This window comes from Erithacus rubecula, assembly GCF_903797595.1.
Source record: "Erithacus rubecula genome assembly, chromosome: 5".
Classification (NCBI taxonomy): Eukaryota; Metazoa; Chordata; class Aves; order Passeriformes; family Muscicapidae; genus Erithacus; species Erithacus rubecula.
Window position 1 is genome coordinate 27576313 of NC_136687.1, and position 22600 is coordinate 27598912.

Below are 22600 nucleotides of genomic sequence, written 5' to 3' on the forward strand. Positions count from 1 at the left end.
ATGTGAAAATCAGTTGGAGCAGCGAGTTAGATCCCTCTGCATCAGCATGTAGAAAAGAACTATCATGCCTAACAAAACAGAGCTGAACTGACTAAGTAATCACATTCCAGGAAAAACTTTGCAACAAAACCACCAGTCTGTTGTTATGTAAGAAAACATTTCTTAGGCCTTTATTTACAAAAGCTTTAAAAACAAATACCCTCTGTTATGCAAATTACTTGTTTAAAAAGGACCGCCCAGTTTACATCATCATAATTCAATGAGAAAAAGGTGTTTGATTTTTTGCTTTAAAGTACAAGATAAAACAGAGTAATTGGTGAACATTTGGAGATTTTTCTGCTGCTGATTTCCGTGTCAAACACACGTACGCGCGCACACGCAGACACACAATGTCATGCATTCCATCATTCCAGGCTAGTATTAGCTATTCAATACCAAAAACCCTTCCTGCACAACTGCTCTGTGTACATGCTATGCAGAGTTAAGAACATACTTTAGGGTCCTTGAAAACAATATATCTAAAATATATTGCAAGATATACTCAAAAATAAACTAGCATTACACTCCTCAGGTAACTTTATTAGCTTGAAGTTATTTATATTTTGTTGTCTTACAACAAATATCTGTAACATCTGTCGTAACAACTACAAAAAAGCATGATTTAATTATCCTTCTAATTCAATAATTCATTTAAATAGTTTTTTTTCAGATCTTTGGGGTTTATCTTCAACTAAACTGACTTACAAAAATCATGAAATCAAGTACATAATAAATATGACTTCATAAAAAATATCTGAGGTTTACATTACTAGGATAAAAGCCATGAGGTTCATCAAGGGAAATGTGCCATTACAAGACTCCTACTTTTCCATTATCCTTCAACTCTTCAGTTTAATGGCAAAAAGGCTAAATTCATAGCTGTTTTTTTCCTGAAGGGTGTAAAGCTGTTTTTTCAAGCCTCTTTCCCCCATCAAAGAGCCGTTTTAAAGCAGAAGGCCAACTAGCAGTTGACGTGTGCAGGATGTGTTGGAAGATGACCAAACACTAGTAAAGTAAGAGCAATTACTATGATTTCAGTAGTTTGTTTTGCTTGAACAAACAGATTATGCAGCAAATAAGACCCGTTGTGTGGGTTGAGATACCAAGGAAATACAGCTTGAAGCTGCTGAACTTGGCAGATGATTGTTTTCTAGCTGAGGGCAAAAGAAAAAACCAAAACAGTCTTCAAATAAAACAGAGGATCTGAGTCAGAGTCGCTCTCTAAAGTGCAAATTTGATGGTCCACAATCTTGAATAGCTAAAACGCCTGCATACTGGAAAGAACAGACATGAAGGGGGAAGTTAGTTATAATCAGAGCCAATTAATTTAGAGAAGGGAGGGGAAAGACAAAAAAACTGGAACGATGTAGGCAAGTTTACCAGAATATTCATTATCATTCAACTTTCCCCTTCTCTCTGCCACACTGATCCTATACATACTTCTTTACAAATGAGCTTGCTAATACGCCAAAATGTAACCCAGAAAATTTTACGTATCAATATTAAGATCAAAATCTGTGATAGGAACAGTCAAGTTTAGTACATAGAAAGGCAGAAAAGAAAGTGTGCTGAGAAAGGGGGGGAAAAAGCCTTAATTGTCCAAGGGGTTCAAATGGAGATAAAACCTATATACAAGCATGTGGAGGTCAAAAAGACGGCCTTTCATTTCATGTCATGACTGTTTGTTGGCTTCTTCTTCATAAGCGTTTCCTGTGCCATTTTGTACATAAGATGAGCCAGAACCAAGACCGTATAAGTGGCCACAATATTTGGCATCGTCAATGTGATCTTCAAAGAACATCTAAAAAGTTAAGAGAGACATGAATTATTGCAAAAAGAAAAGGTTCGGTTTAACAGAATTGTAGAAAGGCTTCAAAAATTTTAATCTTTTTAAATAAAATGCCAAATCCCAAGGTGCAAAAGATTATATAATTAGTATAATAAAACACTTAATCTCACATAATCACAATTTGTTATAGGACACACATATTTAAATCTGTCAAGAAATACAATCAGTCTTCCTGTGCACCTCTCCCAGTTAAATGGCCAAATCCAATGCTTTCTCAATTTTGTATTATTAGTCATCACTCACATATCTGCAAGAGCAATGAAGGAATTTCTCCATCTGCTTTCTATGGTGCTTCTTACAGGCATATGCTTACCATCCATCATCACAAATTATCTTGCAAAACTAGACACACACATACACAAATATTTTTCACTCTCTAAAACCTTCCCAGCAATCCTGGACACCCAGTGGTTCCCATTCTGAGTCATCATCAATATCAGAAATCTAAGACAGGCAGAAGTATGAGGGAACAGAATGGATGTATACACAATCTAAACATAGAGGCCTGTATATAACACACAGCTCAAAACTTCTTCCTTCAAGCTTTGCTTTTTAGCAGGACAGGAAGTTCTGCAGTGTAGGAATCAGAGACTTTAATTAAAGTTTTACTGCCCCCAGCAGTTCTTAATGAAATAAAACAGGTAGGAAAAGCCCAAAATAATAATTCTACTCTTGTAATATCATTATTTAAGCATTCCTGATGGAAAGAAAAGGATCAGTAACTTTTTTGGCTGGCACTCCAAGACCCAGCAAGTAGGTTGCATCTCCTTCACAGTAATTAGTAACAAAATTCTGTGCCTCAAAAAAGCACTGTAAAGTTAAGTCTTTTTACTCAGAAATAGATTTTTGAACACTGAAGTCTGATGAAAAGCTTTAAAAATCTACATTAAAAGTATTATATTATTATTATAATCTATTTCTCTCTGATTACTACTGTGTTCTTATTTAGAAATGCTGTATTGGCAGAGTATTTGTAAGTACTGGGGGAAAAATTCATTATCAGTCCATGTCTGTTGGCTTAATTAAGCAAGTGTGTTGCACTAAGAAACCCTCAGAGGTTTCTACTTCTGGTAAAAGCTTTTAGTAAATAAATTCAACCAGCTAGTTTGCCACCTAACACAAACTGCACCTCATTAAAGAAACTATAATGGGTTTGAACCTTTACTCTAGAAAACTACCTTGAAAGGCTGTATCTTAAGCATGATTATCATATGCTTCTCTTTCTTTGCTTTGGATTTTGCTTCAAATTCAAGAGTGAAAGTTTCACAATACCAGGCTGATAGCAGGTAGCTGCACTGGGCTTGGATCATACCAGAAACATAATCCTTTTTATTACATCTGTAGCCCATGACTTGCTTGACAACTGTATTCCAGAAGAGGCAGAACAGAGTGCCAGGACGAGCAAACCAGCTTAAACCATCATTCTTTACTATTCAGCTGTCATGCCACTAATATTTGTCATTTGTCACAACCTCGTGGTCATTTTCTCCTTCATACACAAGAGTGGATTCCAGAAGGTAGACTTCAGCATGTAGTACTTAACATGATTAAACTATGAGCTTTGATAATGCCATCTGTTCTGACATGGCAAATGACATTGAATTGCTGGGAAAATGCCATGTTCTGATGCACTGGCATTTGTTCAGTGCAACTGCTTTCCAGAAGAGGCCTGTTTGACATTTGATTGTTCTGCTAATGCAAAATACCCTAATATTTTCCTGTTGTATTTCCTGCTTTATGCAGACAAGTAGCAAGGAAATTTGAAGCTTGTAAGACTAACTGTCCTGGCTGTAAACCTTGAATTAACTGACCTCAAAATCTTAGCTAAACGTGCTCCACTCAATGGCAAGGAAAAAGAAATGCATGGATAATCTCCAAAGCAGCCTGGAAGTCATTATTTAGTATTATCTCTACCCGGAAAGTTTAGCTAGAAGTGGTTCATCAACACTCCTTCACCTCCCAGCCTGCCACAAGCAGCAGCACACACCAGGTGGATATTATACTGAGCAAAAGCTCTAAAAAAACAAAAAAAAAATTTGACTTAAGTACAGTCGCCCGGAAGGGAGTCTGGCTTCAGCAGTTCATAAATTATTGCAGCAGCCACCTAAAAAATGGCACCCGGCAAAACAGGAGGAAAAAACACCCAAAACTTCACAAAAAAAAATCCAAAAGTCAGGCCTAGACTGGAATTGGGAAGAAATACTCACAGCAGCAAAGCAAGGAACCAGTAAGGCTAGTTCACACTTACTCAGGTGAAAGTACAGGTGGTCTCATTTTTGTCAAGAAAGGACTGACCTCTGAAGCCCTTCAGAGACCTCTTTAAAATACCACTGACTTAGCAGAATCAGCAATTCCATGTCACTAACACATAAAAACACTATGTCCACATACTTCTCTCATTTTGAAAAAGGCCATTCCTGTTAGTAAAGAATCGGATCCTGCCTGATGCTGTGGTCCTATCCTTTCCAGCTCTAACTGCTCGGCCACTTCTTGTAATCCACCCTGAAAAACAAAATATTTTTGTTAAATGCTGAAAAAAAGTTAAATTAGAACATGGAACAGCTGTATTTGGGAAAATATGTTACAGAGAAATATGTTACAGAGGCTATACAACCTCAGGCATATTTTAATACCTGCACAGTGGCTGAAACAGCCATTATACTAGATAAATGCATACCAGGAGAATCAAACATTGATACTAATCAAAAGTATTAATATTTTCTCTATTGACTAAATAAAGCTGTATCTGCAACCAACAAAACTAGTACTCCTTATGTTCCAGCATCTCCAGTAACCAGATGTCATTACTTAACTAATCCTTCAAGATGACTGTTGATATAATGCTTTAAAAGGACAGACTACAGAGAGGCTGTAGAAAACACACCAAAGCTGCAAATCTATCTTCTCTAAAAGGTAAAACTTCTTCCGTTTTAGAGGAAATTTTTTCAATAAGCATATGTGAAAAATTATCTCCTTAACTGCAAAGACACTAAATAAACATCATTTTAGTGTCCTCTCCAAAACAGTAATAGCTTCTACGTGTGAGAGCAAAGCTGTCAAAATTTTGGTTTGGTTTTACATAGATAACACTGATCAGCTGAAGGACAGACATGTAATACTGTAACCACAATCTTTTAATGCTGTGAGCACATGATTGTACAGAGACTCTTTTTTTAATTCATTAAGCTTTATAAACCCACTGGCAAGACTAAAGCACATGCACATTCTTAAAGATCTAGCAAGATTAACAAAAAACAATCTTTAGTACTGTCATAAGCATTGAAAGGCAAAAATGTTGCACAGAGGCAATGCTTTAAAATAAAGAATGTCTAGAGTTCACCTTCCCTTGCACTCAATCTGTTTCAAGTACAGGAAGAGAAGCAGTAAGAGGAAAAAGCATAACAGTCAAAATTATAACTTATGGAGCTATAAAGGAATCCAAACTGAAAATCAGATCAAACATTATGAAAATTCCTGAGAATCTCATAGCAACATGTTTGGGTCCAGGTTTTGTTTAAAAAGATGGAAGCTTCAATAATAACATTCTCAAATAACATCTACAAACTAACATTAAAACTAGTACTGCTGTTCCTAATTTTAGTCTGTCTTGAGCAGCAGAAAAATACCTAACAATACCACTGCCTTCCACCACACTACCCTGACCCAGAAGCAAGCCCTTCCCCCATGCCTAAAAAATGATGTGAGTGTCCCAGGATAACCTCCATGTCCTAGCCACACCCCATCCTGGCTACTGCAAAAGTTCATCTGTCCTGACTAGAACCAGGACATTATCCACTTCTTTTTCTATACTATCTATGTCATGTCCAAATCTTTTAACTTCCAACTACATGCATATATTCACACACACAAGCACAGATATAATTTCTGTAGACAATGGCCTTCCCTCTGAGATGTCTGTTAATTTAAGTCCATTACTGTGGCATAGATGTCTTCCAGGGCAGGAGGGCTGTCAGTTCATTGAAAGCTGCATCAGGAGCTCACGAGTGGTGTACATAGACCACTCCATACTCATTGGCCACTGCAGTTATGGCTGGCATACAGTGGCAGCAGCATTCAGCAACCATTATACAATTCAACATTACAAACTGTTCTTACCCAAAAATCAAATCCCCTTGCAGTACACATCATCATGCTTCTGTGGGAAATGTGTACTCAGGTCCTTGAGTAAAAACAATATCACAGATGGGTTTGCCTTTGCTTGAGGCGGGACTCATCCAAACTGTCTTCCCTAACATGCTATTCATATGCACAATGGGGATTTATCCCCTTCTGTGGTGTGTGGAAGTTTTGATTGGGCAAGGCCAGCTCAGTTGGTGGAACTCCTCAGATGTTAACTAAGCAGATGCCCTCTGCTTAATGTAGAGCCCACTGTTAGAAGGTTCCACCACCCACTGCTTTCCAAGTTTTTAACAGTCCACTGTACCATCTAATTTCCCCAGAGGCTGGTGATAGGGAATATGATGTACCTGCTTCATACTATGCTCTCTGGCCCATGTGTCTACAAGGCTATTTCTGAAATCAATGCAGTCCACTTACTCCACATGCTGTCAGTGGCATGATGTGTGGAAGGGACTCTCCCTTCAAACATCCAGACCAGCACTGGTACTTGGGGCACCAAAAGGAACTGTGTTTTGGTGCCAATCACTTCTGAGGCAGCTGAAACCTTTCCATATATGCCAGGATTCTCTTCTTCAACTGGGACACAGCAGGCCTCAGATCCTTTGTACTCCAGCTCCAGAACCCAGAGGTCAGCCTCAAGTGTCTCCAGGTACCTTCTCACAGAGGCTTCAGGAAGGCCATTCTCCCCAGCTGCCATGTAGAGCACATATGTCACACCTTGTCTGGTGTGAAACACCAGATTGACCCAAGGGCTACTATGCTTGGGAAGAACTCTCTCTCGTTTCATTTGTTCAAAAGCTTGTTGTTGTTCAGGACTTTAAATCATTCTTCTCACTTGATACAGAGGACTGATAATCTGACTGTAATCTGAGATATGCATCCTTCAAAACCCCATAGCACCTAGGAAAGCCTGTGTTCCCTTCTTGCTGGTTGGTGGGGATCTAGCTGCTATCTTCTTGACCTAGAATCTAACAACATCTATCTTGCCATCTTCCTCCTAAAAACTGAATACCCTGGGCAGATCCTTTGACCTGACTTTGCTTTATGGCAAAACCAGCCCTCAGGATGATCTTGATTATTTTCTCCTCTTTCTCAAAAACCTCCTCTGCTGTGTTCCCCCATACAGTGATGTCAACAATGTACTGCAAGTCTTCTGGAGCCTCGCCCTTTTCCACTGCAGTCTGGATCAGGCCATGGCAAATGATGGGGCTGTGTTTCCATTCCTGGGGCAGTTGGTCCCAGGTGTACTGGCTGCTCCTCCAGGTGAAGGCAAACTGTGGCCTGCACTCTGCTGCCAAAGGAATGGAAAAAATGCATGAGCAATATCAGTGGTGGTCCTGAATTGGACTCCAGTTCATACTGAAGTTCTAGTAATCCAGCATAGTGGCACGTAGTGGTGGTGTGATGTTGGGAAGGAAATCAACAGTTCCCACAGTGTGACTTCATTCAGGCCACGACAGTCCATTGTCAGTAGGCCATACAGGATTATTAAAGGGTGAGTGGGTCTTGCTCCCTGGCTCTCCAGTTCACAAATCAGCTCATGGGTGGAGGCCATGACTCTGTATTGTTGACAGTGCACTGTTGTGGTACAGATTGGTACCTGTTGTTCTCTGACTCTCAGCAGTCCCAAAGCAGAAGGGTCCTCTGAGAAACAAAGCAAGTTATTCAGCTGTCTAATTTCCTCTGTCTCCACAGCAGCTATCCCAAAAGCCAACGATGCCCTTTTGGGTCCTGAGGTAATCTAAGCCAGGGACATACGGAACCTCTGTGTATCTCAACAGCAGAGACTCCAGTCCATACTGGTGGAGCATAGGACATCTCTCCAGTTTGCTTGAGTCCTCTAAATCTGTCTGCAGTCTTGGGACACTCTTTCCACAGCCGAGGAGAAAGCTGGTAAGGGGGAAAACAGATGATCTTCATATTACTGAAGTCTCACCTGGAGGACTATTTTTTCTCCTTTCATCGACATCAATGCCAACAAGTTGGTGAATGACAATGCTGTGCTCCATTTAACTTCTGCCACATGGATTGTGTACAGTGGACATTATCTGGATCTACAGGGGACTTCTTGTTATTTGAATTGTTACAGATCACCTCTAGCAGAACTAATTCTCTCAGGTACTGGACATTTTTCTCCATGGCATTGCATCTGCTTGGGGACACACTATATCATCCATGAGAAAACATCTTTCTCTCAGACTTGACAGCAGCTGCCTCCAGAGGCTAAGAGTTTCTGTCCTTTTCCCAAATCCCCATCAGGATAGGGACACCAGATGTTTGGCATCTCTACCATCTAATTTCATACTGTGGGCCATGACATTGCAGTATCCGAGCAGCCAGCTCATCCAGGGTTTTCATGACTGGCAGCTGAAATTTTTTCACTTAGCTCACCCAGGGATAGGAATTTATTGATTATCTCTGGCCCTGCCTCTTCCTCCTATTGTGAGAGCTGCACCACTTCTTTATTTCTCACTATGTAAACTGACTTGGTCTTGGATTTCTTCTTCTGTGTAGGTGTGATTGTTACTGACGTGAGTTATTCTTCCAGTTAGGCTTCATTTGAGTGGTCACAGCACCTGTTGATCTGCTTTCCTTCTCTTCCTTTAAGGGTTCTGTCTAGCACTGGACTGTGTCCACTAAAGAGTGCCGGGGTCACCACACTTCAGTAAGCTGATTCTTTATGGAGTTGCCACAGCATTCTTCTTGCAAATATTCTGTCACTTTATCAAGGTCCTGTAGTGATACTCTCAAAACACTGGAAGAGAGAATTTTCAAAAAAAATGGCCCACGTTATCCCACATTCCATGCTACTCACGACTGTCGTCCCTCAGACAGATCTCTGATTAAACTTCCTAGAAATCTCTGTCATGATTCTAGACCTGGTGTTGACTGTACTGACTAAACATGGTGTAGACCACACTGAGGAGATGTAGCTGATATAGGAGCAAGAACATGTATTCCTTAACATCCAATGGAAATTGAAAATTCTCAAAAGCTATTCTAACAGGCCTGAAGGAGAAAAAGGTAGTGAAAAGCTGGGGAAAGCTATCTTCCCCTATTCTCCCCACAGACTAGGTAATGGACTCCCAGAGGTAGTGCCAAGGTAAGGGCAGGAGAGCAGCACTGAATTTCCCAAATATCCTCACTGCCTTTGATATTATCATGTCAAACATGACTCCATTTCATACAAACAACACACATCAGCAAAGCAATCCTGATCTGAAAAACAGCACCCTGATGGGCACATAGCACATATACAGAAACATATGGGGTTGGGTACCACACCCACACAAGTACACCAAGCAACATTGTGACCATTGGCTCTGAATCTAATAGGACAAATTGTCTAGACGAAATTTGTTACCAATCCACTCTGATCAGATCTCAGCCCTTCATGCCCCACACTGGGTGCTAAGTAAGGCTGCCATGGTTTAGGAAGGGTATTCTCCAAGTTAGTGTTTCCACTAAAAGCACTCCAAACTACACTGCTGCTCATTCACTCCCCCTCCCTCTCCCCGTCCTCTCCTGTGGCGGACTGGAAAGGAGAACTGGAGGCACAGAAAGTGAGGATCAAGGGCTGAAATATGAACCATTTACTGGAAAACAGCAGTGAGATAAGAAAATAAAAAGAAATAACAACAACACTAATGATAGAGTGTGCAAGAAAACAAACACTACTGCTCACCCACAGAAACACCAACAATAATACTTGATCACACCCTCCACCACACCCCCCTGACCTAGGAGCAAGCCCTTTCCCCAGGCCCAGAAAATGATGTCACAGAGTAACTTCCATGTCCTAGCCATATCCCCTCCTGGCTACTGCAAAAATTCACCCTGTCCTGGATAGAACCAGAACAGAAAATTATTAGGCTATTATCTTTCAGATACGACTTTTGCACTCCAGATAGGTATCCTTCACTCTTGGAGAAGGACAAATTATTCCCAAATTTTCAGAATATCAACCTTCCAAGAAAAAGGCCACTGAATAATTTACACAATCACACAATCACAGTCAACAATAAATCTACATTAAAACTCTCATTTCACAGAACAGTAACAGAGCTTAATGTTCTGTACAAATCCCAAATAAAAAGAAAGTTTCCAGTGAATTCTACCAATCTACTTTACTTAGGATTGCCACTACTATCAGAAGGTTTGGAACTGTCTACATGCTTTTTAGACTGTAAGCATGAGTTTAACCTATAATAGATTAATATCTCAAGTCAACTCTCAATCTGCATGCCAGTAAATTCATAATAACAGACTGTAAATTCACAGATCACTTAACTTGCACAAAAAAAGCATCAAACAGATTTCCAGTTCTGAAGCCTATTTCGCTTTCCAATTCCAAGAATCTTTTTTGGGTGTGTGGGGGCAGAGAGTGAGGGACCTACAGCAGATCAGTGACTATATTATACAAAAAATAACTTAGACAAGTCAATAAAAGACAACTGCACAGCTGTTCAATTCACTGTAATTTAATAAAGATCAAAAGTGACACACATTAGGAGACAGCACATGCATTTTTAGAGTCACAACACTAAATGTTTAGTGATTTGTTTCAGGCAGCTTCTCTCAGTACAATTCAAGTCCACCATCATTTCATCACTGGTAAATTTGGAGGGGTAAGATAGTCCATTTCCCTTCCCCTGCTGTCACTATCAGTCTGAAGGTTAGGTAAGTGGATCAAAATTTACTGCAAGAAAGCTGACCTACATGTTCAGCTCTGAAAAAAAAAAAAAAAATCACCCTTGCTCTCATGGTTTGCCAAAATAAGACCTGTGAAGGTTTTTCTCGTCTTCAAAAAAAAATTTTAGTGTCTCCAAACAACGCAGGTTACACACAACTATATCTTAATTATGCCAGAAACTACAATACTCTCTTTCCCAAGCCCACTGGGAATGTCACCTCTGAACAGTGACATGGAACATCAATTTGTCACCTTTTCTATGTCACTAAATTTAGAATATACATTTTGTTCTTGCAAAGTGTGTCACCAGATAGGCACCAGATGCTCTACTTTGCTTCATTGGGAGTGAGAAAAAGAGGACCTTCTGGGGTAGGCTCTTCCCCACCCCTAATTTAAGACTCCTGAAGTTTAGGAGCATTTAATTTTTATTCCTGGCCTTGGTGGAGAAGAAGTGTTTCTAAGATGTTCCCTAATACACAGCCATTTGCCCAGATGATTATACCAGTACAATTGTATATGAACACTTTTCTTGCCAACTGGGTGATCTACATTTTCAACATTAATTTGATTAACAAAGGATTCACACAATTTACTTCCCACAAAAGTAGGATACTACTCAAAGTGACACTTTTCGTTAGCTCATCTCAGAAAGAAACAGAAGTCTATAAACAGTACACAGATCAATAGTTCAGCATCATGAACTGGCAAGCCATTCCTTAGTTAAGATTTGCTGTTACTAAGGTGAGTGTTCACTTCTTCCTGCAGGTTTTCATTAAGAAATCCTAGAGAGTTAAGTTATTTTCCATAAAAGCAACAAATCTTCAATTGCCTCAACGAGTGAGGCACCTCATTTCAGCAGCAGTCCAGACTCTTTAACAGCTCTTTGGCAAGTAAAGCTGTTAACAGTGCCTTTAGTATCTATCTTTCACTTGCTGTCTTTCCCTTCACACACTTAGCTCCATTTCCCACTCGTTCTCCAGTCCAATAGGGTAATCCAAATTTTATGCTTGATAGAGAGAGTAAGCCCATTAGTAGCCCTGCTGGCCTGATATGAGAGATTAGTTTCTAGTTCATTTTTTTTCCTAGAAGTCACATGTTGCCCTGAACATGTGTTGTTTATCTTTGCTTATGGGGCCATCAGAAACATTCTTCACTTTGTTTCTCTTCCCAAGAGATTTCCACATCATCTTCTTACAAGTACCTCTGCCTAGATGACTGCAGCCATTTAGTAGACTGCACAACGAGGAAATAAGAGTATATGAGACCCATCAATTCTTATGGCTAAGGAAATGAAGAATTAATTCCAAACATAGGTTTATCATCCATCAGCAGCAAAATATTGTAAATACAGCTTCAACATGATATTTTTAACTGGTACGCAGTTATAAAAACTGATTTGTGCTCTCTTGTCTGCTTCTAACAATGCCTTTAATACTAAATATATAAAGCTTGAGATAACAATGCTTAATATACACCATCAAAGCAAAAGCACACAGTAGAGAAAGTATTTTTAAGCATGATGCACTCTATCTCCAAATGCAAAATTTGTTCCAAACCATTAACAGATGACTTACCTTCAGATTTTTGCAACTCTTCATGAGATATTTTACATCATAGATGACAGGGAAAAACAATCGCAGTATCTCAAAGAAGTCCAGCTCTTCCTCAGGCAAATTGGAGTTTGTCAGGATCTTGATTAGATAGCCAAAGTCATATCCACTGCAAATTAATAACAAAAACAATATAAGCAAGTGACTTAGAAGCATCCTTCTCACTTCCAACATCAAGACTCCACTGCACATTGACAGAATATTCTGCTTAAATTCAATGCAATCAAGTTCCATGAAAGTTATGCAACTTCTATGAAAAAAACCTTAAACTTCAATATAAACGGACCCATTGCAGATTCCAGAGAAAATATTTTAATTTAGTCTGAATGAGGCCAAGTGAAGATGCAAAAAGATCTGCCTACAGGAGTTTCTCTAAATCCCAAAATAAGGTAGGGCTGCTGGGTCTTTATCTGATAAAAAGAACTTCCACCAGAAAGACTCCTAAGCTGGTTTCTTTCACATAGAGTGGAGTTTCTCACTACAAACTGAGACAGAGACTTCTACAGTTCTCGAAATCCAAAAGATTAATGAGTTTCCAGAGCTAATGCATGTTTATGCCTGGAGGAAAGTCTAACCCTCAGCAACAAAGAAGAGGAATTGTCTTTCAACTTTTCCAATTAAATCAGCACACAGACAAGTAAAAATTTTAATAGCTTGTAGACTATTGCTCCTTCTGGAGGCAATGACAAACTAAGCTGGAAAAATTTTTGTGTGTACTTGTAAGTCTGCAGGAGGCAGCAAGATAACTGAGCAGTGCTTACTCATTAGAAGAAATGGTAATATTATAATGTGTATGTGGTAGAGAGAAGAGTTTGGGAAGGCTTCCTCCTCCATAACTCCATTGAATGAATAAGATGTAAGACTGAGGCATGGCAGTAATGGGAAAACTGTGTATTTTTACAAAGAGTTATGAAGAGGAAAGAAGAGGGTTAAGCACAGGAAAGACATATGTCAGGTATTAATGCAGGACTGAACACCACACCAAAAAGCCGTGATGATTAGTTATGCTTTTGCCTAGGAGGGCAGTGATTACAAACCAGATTATTGATGAGCTGACCATGAAACTCGTCTATTCTGATCCCTTGTACTTGCAGGACTGCTTATGCACTAAACTGAATGGAGGAGCAATACTTTCTCTTCCCTGTTATCAAGTTTGCATCGAACCAGATAATTTCAAAACACAGCGGGGCTGCCTCTACTGAAAGTTTTATCAGTTTTGCTATTCAAGGAACTTCAGCGTAGAGCTGAGGGATGATTCAAGTGAGCAGGTAGCCAGCACAAACTCTGAATTTCCAGCTTAAGACTCTGTGCTCATTCTTGATTACACAAGGGTGATACTCAAAACCAAGACTTTTTCAATTTGTTAAATACTGGACAGGATCTTAAACCGTGAGATAAGCAATAAAAAGGACAAATTGGTTAAGAGCGCAAGACCACTGATCCTGCAGAAAGAGTGGTGCCATCTGATGTAGGCTCAAGGCTTCAGTTTGCACACTCAATGTAAATCAGTTTACTTTTTGAACCTTTTGTATACAATAAAGCTATCTCTGTCACCTTTTTTACTATGAGTTTCTATACAGAGGGTAGAAAAACATTGAACATACCGGGGTAAATAGACTGTTTGCATCAAGTCCATGAATGCAAGATATACAATAGTTATAGACTATTGCTGATCTCCCATGGGGGTTTCCAGTGCTCTAAGCAGAAATTTCATGTTGAACAAATCCTGCACTGCATCTGGTACTTTGAAGCTGTGCTGGCTAGCTTCCAATCTCCACAGCAACAGCCACTGGCCAGGGAGCAAAGGAGCCAAAGATAAAGAAGGATTTCAGTTGACTCTTACAAAGTAAAAACTGTAGTAAACTTGGCAAAACAGTAGTCTGAAAGTCTAATTTTATTAGATCATTTGAGGGGGAAGGGAAGCGGTGGGAAAGCCCATATCAGCATAAAGCCCTCTACAGAAGAAAAGAAAAAGCCACATTAGCAAAAAAGGCTGTTCAAAAAGACACAAAAAACACTGTTCAGGACTATGGAGACTTACTCCTTTAGAGTCTACAGTTTATTAACTCACTGGATTTCAACTATGATCGTCCTCAAGGCTCAAATATAACAGTCATATTAAAACTTTTAAAGTGAAAAAAACATTTGTGCTACTCCTCTTCAAAATAAAGCTTTTTTTACATGTCTTCAAAAGAAAATGTATATGAATAAAATAATAAAAAACGGGTGCTCTCAAACATTTCTAATTTCTTTAAAGAAGGAAGTACTTCAAGAAAAGTCAACATTCCTTTACTATTCATATTGAGAGTGAGCAAGCTATTACAAATACCAATTTTGATTGAGAATTACATATTTTTTTCACTTGGAAATCGTAGCAGATCCAAGCTTACAGACATAAAATCTGTTACTCCAAGATTAAAACAGATCCAGTAAAACAAATTTTGAGTGGCCACTGCTGAATGTTAAGAGAAGGCTAAGAAAGTCCATGGTGAGCAATTATGTAATTACCTGCTCATTAAAGAAGTTTTCTTCTAATCCTCTAACAGTGATTAGTGGTTGGTTTATACCCTGAAGCACACAGGCTTCCTTGCCTTAAAAAACTTGCATCATTTCTAATATAATCACCTGGAATTTCTTAGCGCACCAAGTCACAACCCATGGAGCTATGTAACACAAGCACTCCCTCTTACAGACATTTGTTTTGGTTTTTCACTGAACATTGATAGCTCTAGGCAACAAGACAAGAGTAAAGATCAAACATGCCCCTACTTCTTTCTCTTATTATCAAGAAAAAATTCAGACAGCCAATTAACAATGAATTCTACTCAAGCACCAAACCTCCGAAATAAATCAAAACTTGCAAGAGCTGAGAAAGCTTTAGTTCATTTTATAACACTAACAGAAATAAGCCAACAGATCAAATTTTCCTAAAATCCTAAAAATGATTAAACACATTGCTTGGAACTTTGCAGCAGTCCAACATCTGGGCTTTTGTTTTCAAAAAAAGCATGTTTTCACAGACTCTCCAAGGGCAGACAAAGGAGGCTGCACAGAAGTGGACACTCAAAGCTTCAGCAGAGCAGACAATTGAACATCCACAATATCAGCATTTGAGCTGTGAGCTCATTTGTTAGCTATGAGTGCTTGACAGTCTCTTGACTGTGATAAAAATCACAAACTCAGGGCTTCCCCTCCTCTATCAATGACTCAAATACATTTAACACATGCAAGATTTGATGAAGTTGTCCATGAAATTGCAACACACAAGAATTGGTGACAGTGCAAATATTTTTTCACTCATATCTGACAGAGCTGTGCATCCAGACTTGCCAACATGTCAGGATGCCAAGGCAGCTACATCAAATGCAGAGATAAAAAGCACACAAAGAGAACTATTTGAGAAGCAAAGAGCTTAGAAACAAACTGCATAAAAGTTTAACAAAATCAAAGACTAAAAAATGAAAACCAAACCTTAACATCATATTCTTGGAGAAAGAAGTGATTCCCTTCTCTCACTTACTGTGGGACTCAAATTTTAAGAGTTAGTAGTAATTTAATCATTTTAAGGAAACAGAGGCAACAGCAGTCAGCAACCACCAAGCACAGCTTTATCAGCTGTCAAAGAACTACTGCATGGAGAGTCTAAGTGGAACAAATTTTCAACTGAGCATCCTGCTGCATAAGTTTGCACTGATACCCCATAATCACAATTAAAGATATACTGAGAAACAGTTTTTCATTATTCTTTGTGGCACATTTTATATGACCCATGCTCATTTATAGTTTTGTGCAATTTTGGTTTCCTCAGAATTTAACCCATTCACTCCAAGGTTTTGTGCTCAAGATAATATCAACAAGGTCTGAAAATGCACAACGGCTTTAAACACTCTAACAATCAGTGTTTGACAAATATTTGTTGAACAACTGTTTTAAGAGGCCTTCTAAAGACACTGCCATTGAAATTCACAACAGAAACTCATTCTGGCACAGATGAATCTGGATTTCTATTAATAAAGCCATTTCAAAACCTCTTCATAAGCTGCACCAATAAAAAATGGTATTAATTGCACATGGCTTGCACTACACTTTGACTGGCCTATTAGCCAGGAATTACACACCCTAAATATAATTATGCTCTAGAAAGAATCCCTAGTGTAGAAATTGCTCAGGTATACACTACACTGGGCCCTTAGTCACCAGGCAATATTGGAAAAACACCAGTTTGAGGCTGAAGCTGTTTCTACATGGCATCCTCTGCTGAAACACCAGTGACATGCATAATCTGCCTCCCCTTCTCTTCAACTATCCAAGTCATATTGCTGTAGTCAAGTGCAAATCACAAATATACAGATAAGAGTTCATAATATGTTTAGGAAGCTGAAAAAAACTTAATACTAATTTGGCTTTTGTAGCTATTTTGAAACAATTTAAGCTGTTCTTATTACAGTATTCTTCCCCAAGGTGCTACTCTAGAAGCAAAATAGTGAGAGTAAGATTATTTTAGAGTGGTATTGTGAGTTGAAACATCTATTAAGTGGAAGATGGAAGTGACAACTGTGCTTAGAGGATCCTTCTTTAACTGCCTTTTCTTTTAAACCTTTCTGCTTCAGAAACTCAGCCTAACACTTGTTTCCACAAAAAAAATCTAAACCATGACTTCTGCATCAATGTTATATGCACCCTTCTACTATTGTTACACATTCCTTGCCAAAACAATTCTTATTTTTGAAATTTGTTTATTGCTTAAATACTTCTCTAATTCCATGTGACTTTATATTTTCAAACTATTAATATTTATGAATAGATAATTTTTTCTAATTTCATCATTTACATACCACCCACCAGTACAACATGAGAGATAAGCATGTTTTAGCTGAGACAAATTTGCTTACAGCCTTGTTCATTTGCTTTACCTTGTTGACCTCCTTAGAAGTTAGCTTTTGAAGACATCAACTCAAGGGCACTACATAGCAATAAGCCTTTAAATACACTGCTGTTTGCAAAAATTCTGGCATGTAGTTTAAAAACATACACAGTAGTTGTTTAGCTAAGTGTCAAATCTTATTAACATTGAAAAAAATCTTTTGTATCATGACATTCATAGAGATTTAGCACTTACACTTCTATTTCTACTTGAGAGATTGACTCCTTTGATGGAACAAGCAGTAAAATATATGCATAAGGCTTATCAGGGATCTCCTTCCAAACCAAGTAATTTTATCTGCCCAGATTAACAGGAGATTTACAAAAAAATTAAGAGTGCTTTATAGACCTCATCATTGATAATTCTCTCCCATTAAATAAACAGTATTTTTTCAAAGATTGCCTAGGAATAGTTTGCTTTTAATAATGTTTCTGTTATTACTTGCACGTTTACAGCGCCACCTGCTGGTTTAGCACTTTCATGCTTTTCACCTTTACGATTTTCTGGTTCTGCATAAACACTCAAACTAAAAACACCAGTAAAACACCAGTAAAACCCCTGTGCCCTCTATTCTTCCAATATAAAATCGTGTTTGAGGTATTGCAGCAGAAATATTTCCTCAGTCTTACCAACAAAGATATGGGCTACATACACAGCACATAAATTCAGGAGACATGAGACAAGCTCTAGAACAGATCAGATGTTGAAACCTCAACTACTTAACATGCAGAATTTACCTATGAAAGGAGAGCCACTTGACTCCTTCACACAATACAACTCCTGATGTCATGAGCAGTTCTGCAAAGTACTGTGTCTCAATTCCTTCCTCTTCGTGCTTTTTAAACTGGATACCAGATGTTGTCAACAGTTCAATAGAGTCCTGAGCATACATATCTTCTCTAAAAACAGAAAAGAAAAGTAAATTTCCAAAATCTACAAGCCTCAGTGAAGCAACATTTCTTTTTTGTTATTCATTCCACAGACTTCACTAGCACGGAGTAGGAGCAATTTAACTTGATTCCAGGTTAATTACAAAACCAACCATTTTTCAAATATTTTTTTACCCTCCATTATTATTTCACCATTCCCCGCACCTCCATTCTTGCCATCTTCAATAAAAAAAAAAAAAAAATAAAAAAAAAAAGTTCCTGCTCCTCTTCCAGTTACCTATAACCACTCTTTTGCAAACCTACACATGAAAGTCCATCTCTAGAATTTATTTGGTAAAATACCTGTATAAATCACTTGAATTGTGACAAATTGAATGTAACAGTTGAGGGACTAACACATTACATTGCAAAACTATGAGATATACACTCCAGATTCCAGTACTGAATTAGTTCTATAAATATTTCTCAGAAGTTTTTTTTGTGATTTAAGCTAATGTAAATGTGTGTAGACATGTTCACCAAAACTTGTGCTTCAATAAAATTGGAAATGGTGTACTTACTCCAGCTAGTCAATCCTTAGAATTCAGATACTCTAACTAATTCTTTCTAAATAACCTGTTTCAACTTTAAAAGCCTATTTTGGACCTAAAATTTAAGTGGATGAAATAAAAATTCCTCTAAGATTTATTTCATCCTTTTTACTTCTGTATTTTTTCCCTTCAATGCTAATATTTTTTTTTTGTGATGTCTTAAGGATTTCATGCTGTAATTCACATTTTGGAGTTTATTTTCTCCTTCAAGTTTTATCTATATCATTACAGATCAAAACTGTTACTTTATCTGTTACAAAAACATAGAATGATTAAATGAAGAAAAAAAATTAATGCAAGCATGAATCTACTTAGAGAATGAAATTCATTTTACTGTCCACAACATACTAGTCCACAAAGTCTCTACAGTGTACAGTTCTAAATTTTAATAAAAACAAACAAAAAACAAAAGTCAAACAATATATCAAACTTGACTATTAGATTCAGTCACAGACCTGTATTCCTTACTCCTAATAGCAAGTCATCATTCTTTAGAACATCTTTAGAGATACATGGCCAAGATGTGTTGCATCCTTTTTCCTCCCTCCTACACAGCTGCTCATTAGTTCTCCAGCTTTGAGGCATCAGCTTCTCAACATCTGTCTATCTCATAACACATTAAAGAACCCATCCAAAACAAATGCACCATTTAACAAAAAGGGGGTTCCATTCTAGTTGCTGCTCTGTACTAATCAGGTGCATAATATGATTAGAGAATTAGTTATGCTCTTTACAAGCACATTAAAACAAGACCTGGCTGGAACTACTCACACGAAAAAAAAATACCCTCTAGGAAAAACCAACAGCTGTTTTGCTTTAGGAGGAGAACACTTGGCACAGTGCCACTTCCCAAAAGGATGTTTAAAAACAGACTAAAATAAATAAGTTTTACATCCATGTTAAAAGAAATATTAATTCCTCAGAGTACTTACTAAGTTTATATTTTTCTACAACCCCCTTCCATCAACTAGTAACAAGGTAATTTGGTGATTACCTATATCTTACCTTACTAAACTGTCTTATCTCTGCAGCATCTGGCACAAATAGATGGAAAACCACTTCTAGTTTCAGTTGTTTGATATTAAGTAGACCTTTGAAGCTCAGAAAATAAACGAAGTGTAGCACAGGCCCTTCTTCAAACATCAATTTCAGAACTTACTAATTCACTGCTTTTTCTCCCATAATTAGTAGGATTAGTATATTCTTTTTTTTAAGAAAATGGGTAACTTTCATCCAGCATTCATATGGCCAGGTAAGTTCAGAGATACCAAAACATTATATCTGTGCTTACTTTTCTTTCAAGAGACAATTCACACAAGACCAAATAGAGTATGCCATTGCTCAGATCAAACTGATTTATGACAATCCACAGCACTGCTTGTTTAAAAGAGTACAGAGATCAAGAGAGGCAGCAGCAGTTTTCCTCTTAAGAACCCCAACTACTTTGAAAACAAGTCTTTTCATCTGCAGAAAAAAATAAAGGTCTGCTCTCTAAAACTCCTTTGTAGGGTGTGAATTTAACTCATGTATATGAAGCTGTCCAGTTCACAACTTGTAACACAACTGCCAAAAACCCCAAGGCTAAACACACTTAAACGTCTGAGAAGTGTTTGTACTGATATTCAATTCAATAATCAACTTATGAAAATCAGACCAATTATATTTACTTTAAAAAAATAAAATCAAGATACTAATAATTTTGTAGATCACCAGCTAAAGTTATAATCAGAGCAACAGATAAGCATTTAATCACCCTGAAAAAGTGAGGTTTATACTTGAAAAGTTTTATTATTGATAAAATCACATTCTGAAATAAAGTTCACGGTATTATTTCAATATAGTAAAAGTCAGCTTACTTTTTAACCAGCATGTTAGATATATCTAATGTATGTTATGTATTTTAATATAATTATATTAAATATAGATTATACATATAAATTCTATTTATTTTATATAATCACCTATAATATATATAAAATAATTTAGAATAGCATCTGACATACTGACACTTGAAGAAAAAGAAAGTAAAGATACTGAAGTGACTAAAAAAGTATCTTCCACTTAAAAGTATATAAAGAAACAATATGTGATTTCTGTAACAACTAGTAAGGGTTAAACTAAGTTAAGGTAGAAGCACTCTGCAATGCTAAACACGAAAACACAGAGCTAACTCTTGCACTATGTATAAAAAGCCTTCCACAATTTTTCTTTAAACTGCTAAACATTTTTGACCAAATTACCAACAGTAAGACAGACTGCACAGAAATCAGGGAAGAAAGCATGCTTGGTTGACAAAAGTTTTCCTTACATGAGTATTTATGGTATTCAAGTATTATAATCAGATAACAAAATTTCTACAGTATTTATTAATTTTCAGTAAGTCAGAAACACATATTTAGCAGCACAGAAATCGAATACTTACGTTAAGTTAAATTTAAAATTAAATTGCCAAGTTGACGTTCCTGGAGGGTATTCTCCTTGCTCATTCATAAACGTCAGTCCTAGTTGAATTATTTTTAGCAAGTCGACATTGCAGCGTAAGAGCTGGTACTGATAGTCTGCGTTGCTTCGGAATTCTCCAATAGGCCTTGCAACTACTCCTGGAAATTCTGTGTCCTGCAAGAACACAATTAAAACTTGAACACATGACAACCATACAGACCTAGCCATATCATAGCTGAATAGTACTGTGTATAAAATTAACTTTCAAAAGATTAAGATCGAGATGTTCAAGCCGTGGTAATTCAACATTAAGACCTCCTTATGCTTTCAAACTTAAAAGGATAAGCAAGTTTTCTGACTTCAGTTGAAATAATTATTTTTGCAGTAATTTGGTAGATAGACATCAAACACCCACTTACCATAGCTACGTAGTTATACTTTCGTATAACTTGACGAATTTTCTTCATCTCTTCATCCAAGTTACAAGCCCAAACTTCACAGATTCTTTGGCTATGGTCTACGGTAGCTGCTGGCATAGTGGGGGGCTTTAGAGACCATATATCAAAAGTTACACTTGACCGAGGATTGGTTTCATAAAGAGGACTTCAACTGTTTATTTTTTTAGCCTACGAGAGAAAGAAAGCAAAGCATGAAAGCGTAAGTTTTTACTCTTGGTTGACCTGAAAAAAAACAACGCTTAAGCACCACAACCACGCTTTATCCTTGTAGATTCCACAAAACCAGGACAACGTAGCCACCGAAACCACAAGAATTTCGGCTCCGTGAGCTCAGATTACCATCAGAAACTAAACCCCTGCAGTTTCGTTAGCGACTGTTTCCTGCGCACTGGTGACACAGACACCGGAGCCACCCGGCCCCCCAGGCGCTCCTGCCCCGCGGCTCGGAAGGGCGCGTTCCTGCCGATCCCTGGGCTGCGTGCAGCCGGGAACGACGCGGCACAAGAGTCTCGCCATACCCGGCGGCACGGCGGGCGGCCTCCCGAGGCGGGAGCAGCTCCTCCAGCTCCCGAGGGCCGCGCTAACACAGCGAGCGGCGCGCGGGCACCGACACACGGCCGGCCGGGTCCCCGCGCGCGCGAAAGGCCCCGGGAGCGGCCGGAGGAGCCGCAGAGCCCGGGGGTCCCGCGGGGCTCGCGCCGGTGTGCCCGCCCGGTGCCCGCGGCGCCGCCCCCGCTCACCCCTCGCGCTCCGGCCGGGCCGCGGCGGGTCTGGGAAGCCCCGCGCGGCCCCCGCGAGCCGCAGGAAGCGCTGCTGCCCCCGGCGCCGCCGCCGCGCGCACAAAGCCATTACATCATCGCCGCGCGCCGCGGCCTTTCCCCTCTGCGCGCTGGCCAATCGCCGGCCGCGCCGGCCCCGCCCCGCCCCTCCGCCGCGCGGCTGGCGGGCGCGCGGCGCTGACGCGG

General features: G+C 38.8%; 1 protein-coding gene across 2 annotated transcripts; it reads right to left on the bottom strand.

The window, feature by feature from the left end:
* Positions 1–558: 558 nt before the first annotated feature.
* On the bottom strand, positions 559–22514 carry CNOT7 (CCR4-NOT transcription complex subunit 7). Of its 2 annotated transcripts, none has more exons than XM_079306753.1 (7): positions 22376–22514; positions 21597–21803; positions 21158–21351; positions 17993–18154; positions 12296–12440; positions 4280–4390; positions 559–1840 (listed from the first exon to the last, which is right to left on the bottom strand). In XM_079306753.1, the coding sequence occupies exons 2-7, from the start codon at positions 21711–21713 to the stop codon at positions 1712–1714; spliced, it is 858 nt and encodes a 285-aa protein (XP_079162879.1). In that variant the 5' UTR covers positions 21714–21803; positions 22376–22514; the 3' UTR covers positions 559–1711. The 2 variants fall into 2 exon arrangements, with proteins under 2 accessions (XP_079162879.1, XP_079162880.1); XM_079306754.1 differs by lacking the exon at positions 22376–22514 and adding an exon at positions 22154–22286.
* Positions 22515–22600: the final 86 nt, after the last annotated feature.

Excerpts from the sequence above, each read along its gene's own strand:
- CNOT7 (XM_079306753.1), bottom strand. The coding sequence starts at position 21,713 with ATGCCAGCAGCTACCGTAGACCATAGCCAAAGAATCTGTGAAGTTTGG. Across the intron at positions 21,352-21,596 it reads AGTATAACTACGTAGCTATG|GACACAGAATTTCCAGGAGT; the intron begins GTAAGTGGGTGT and ends GTGTTCTTGCAG. Across the intron at positions 1,841-4,279 it reads CCTTTTTCAAAATGAGAGAA|ATGTTCTTTGAAGATCACAT; the intron begins GTATGTGGACAT and ends TTAACTTTTTAG.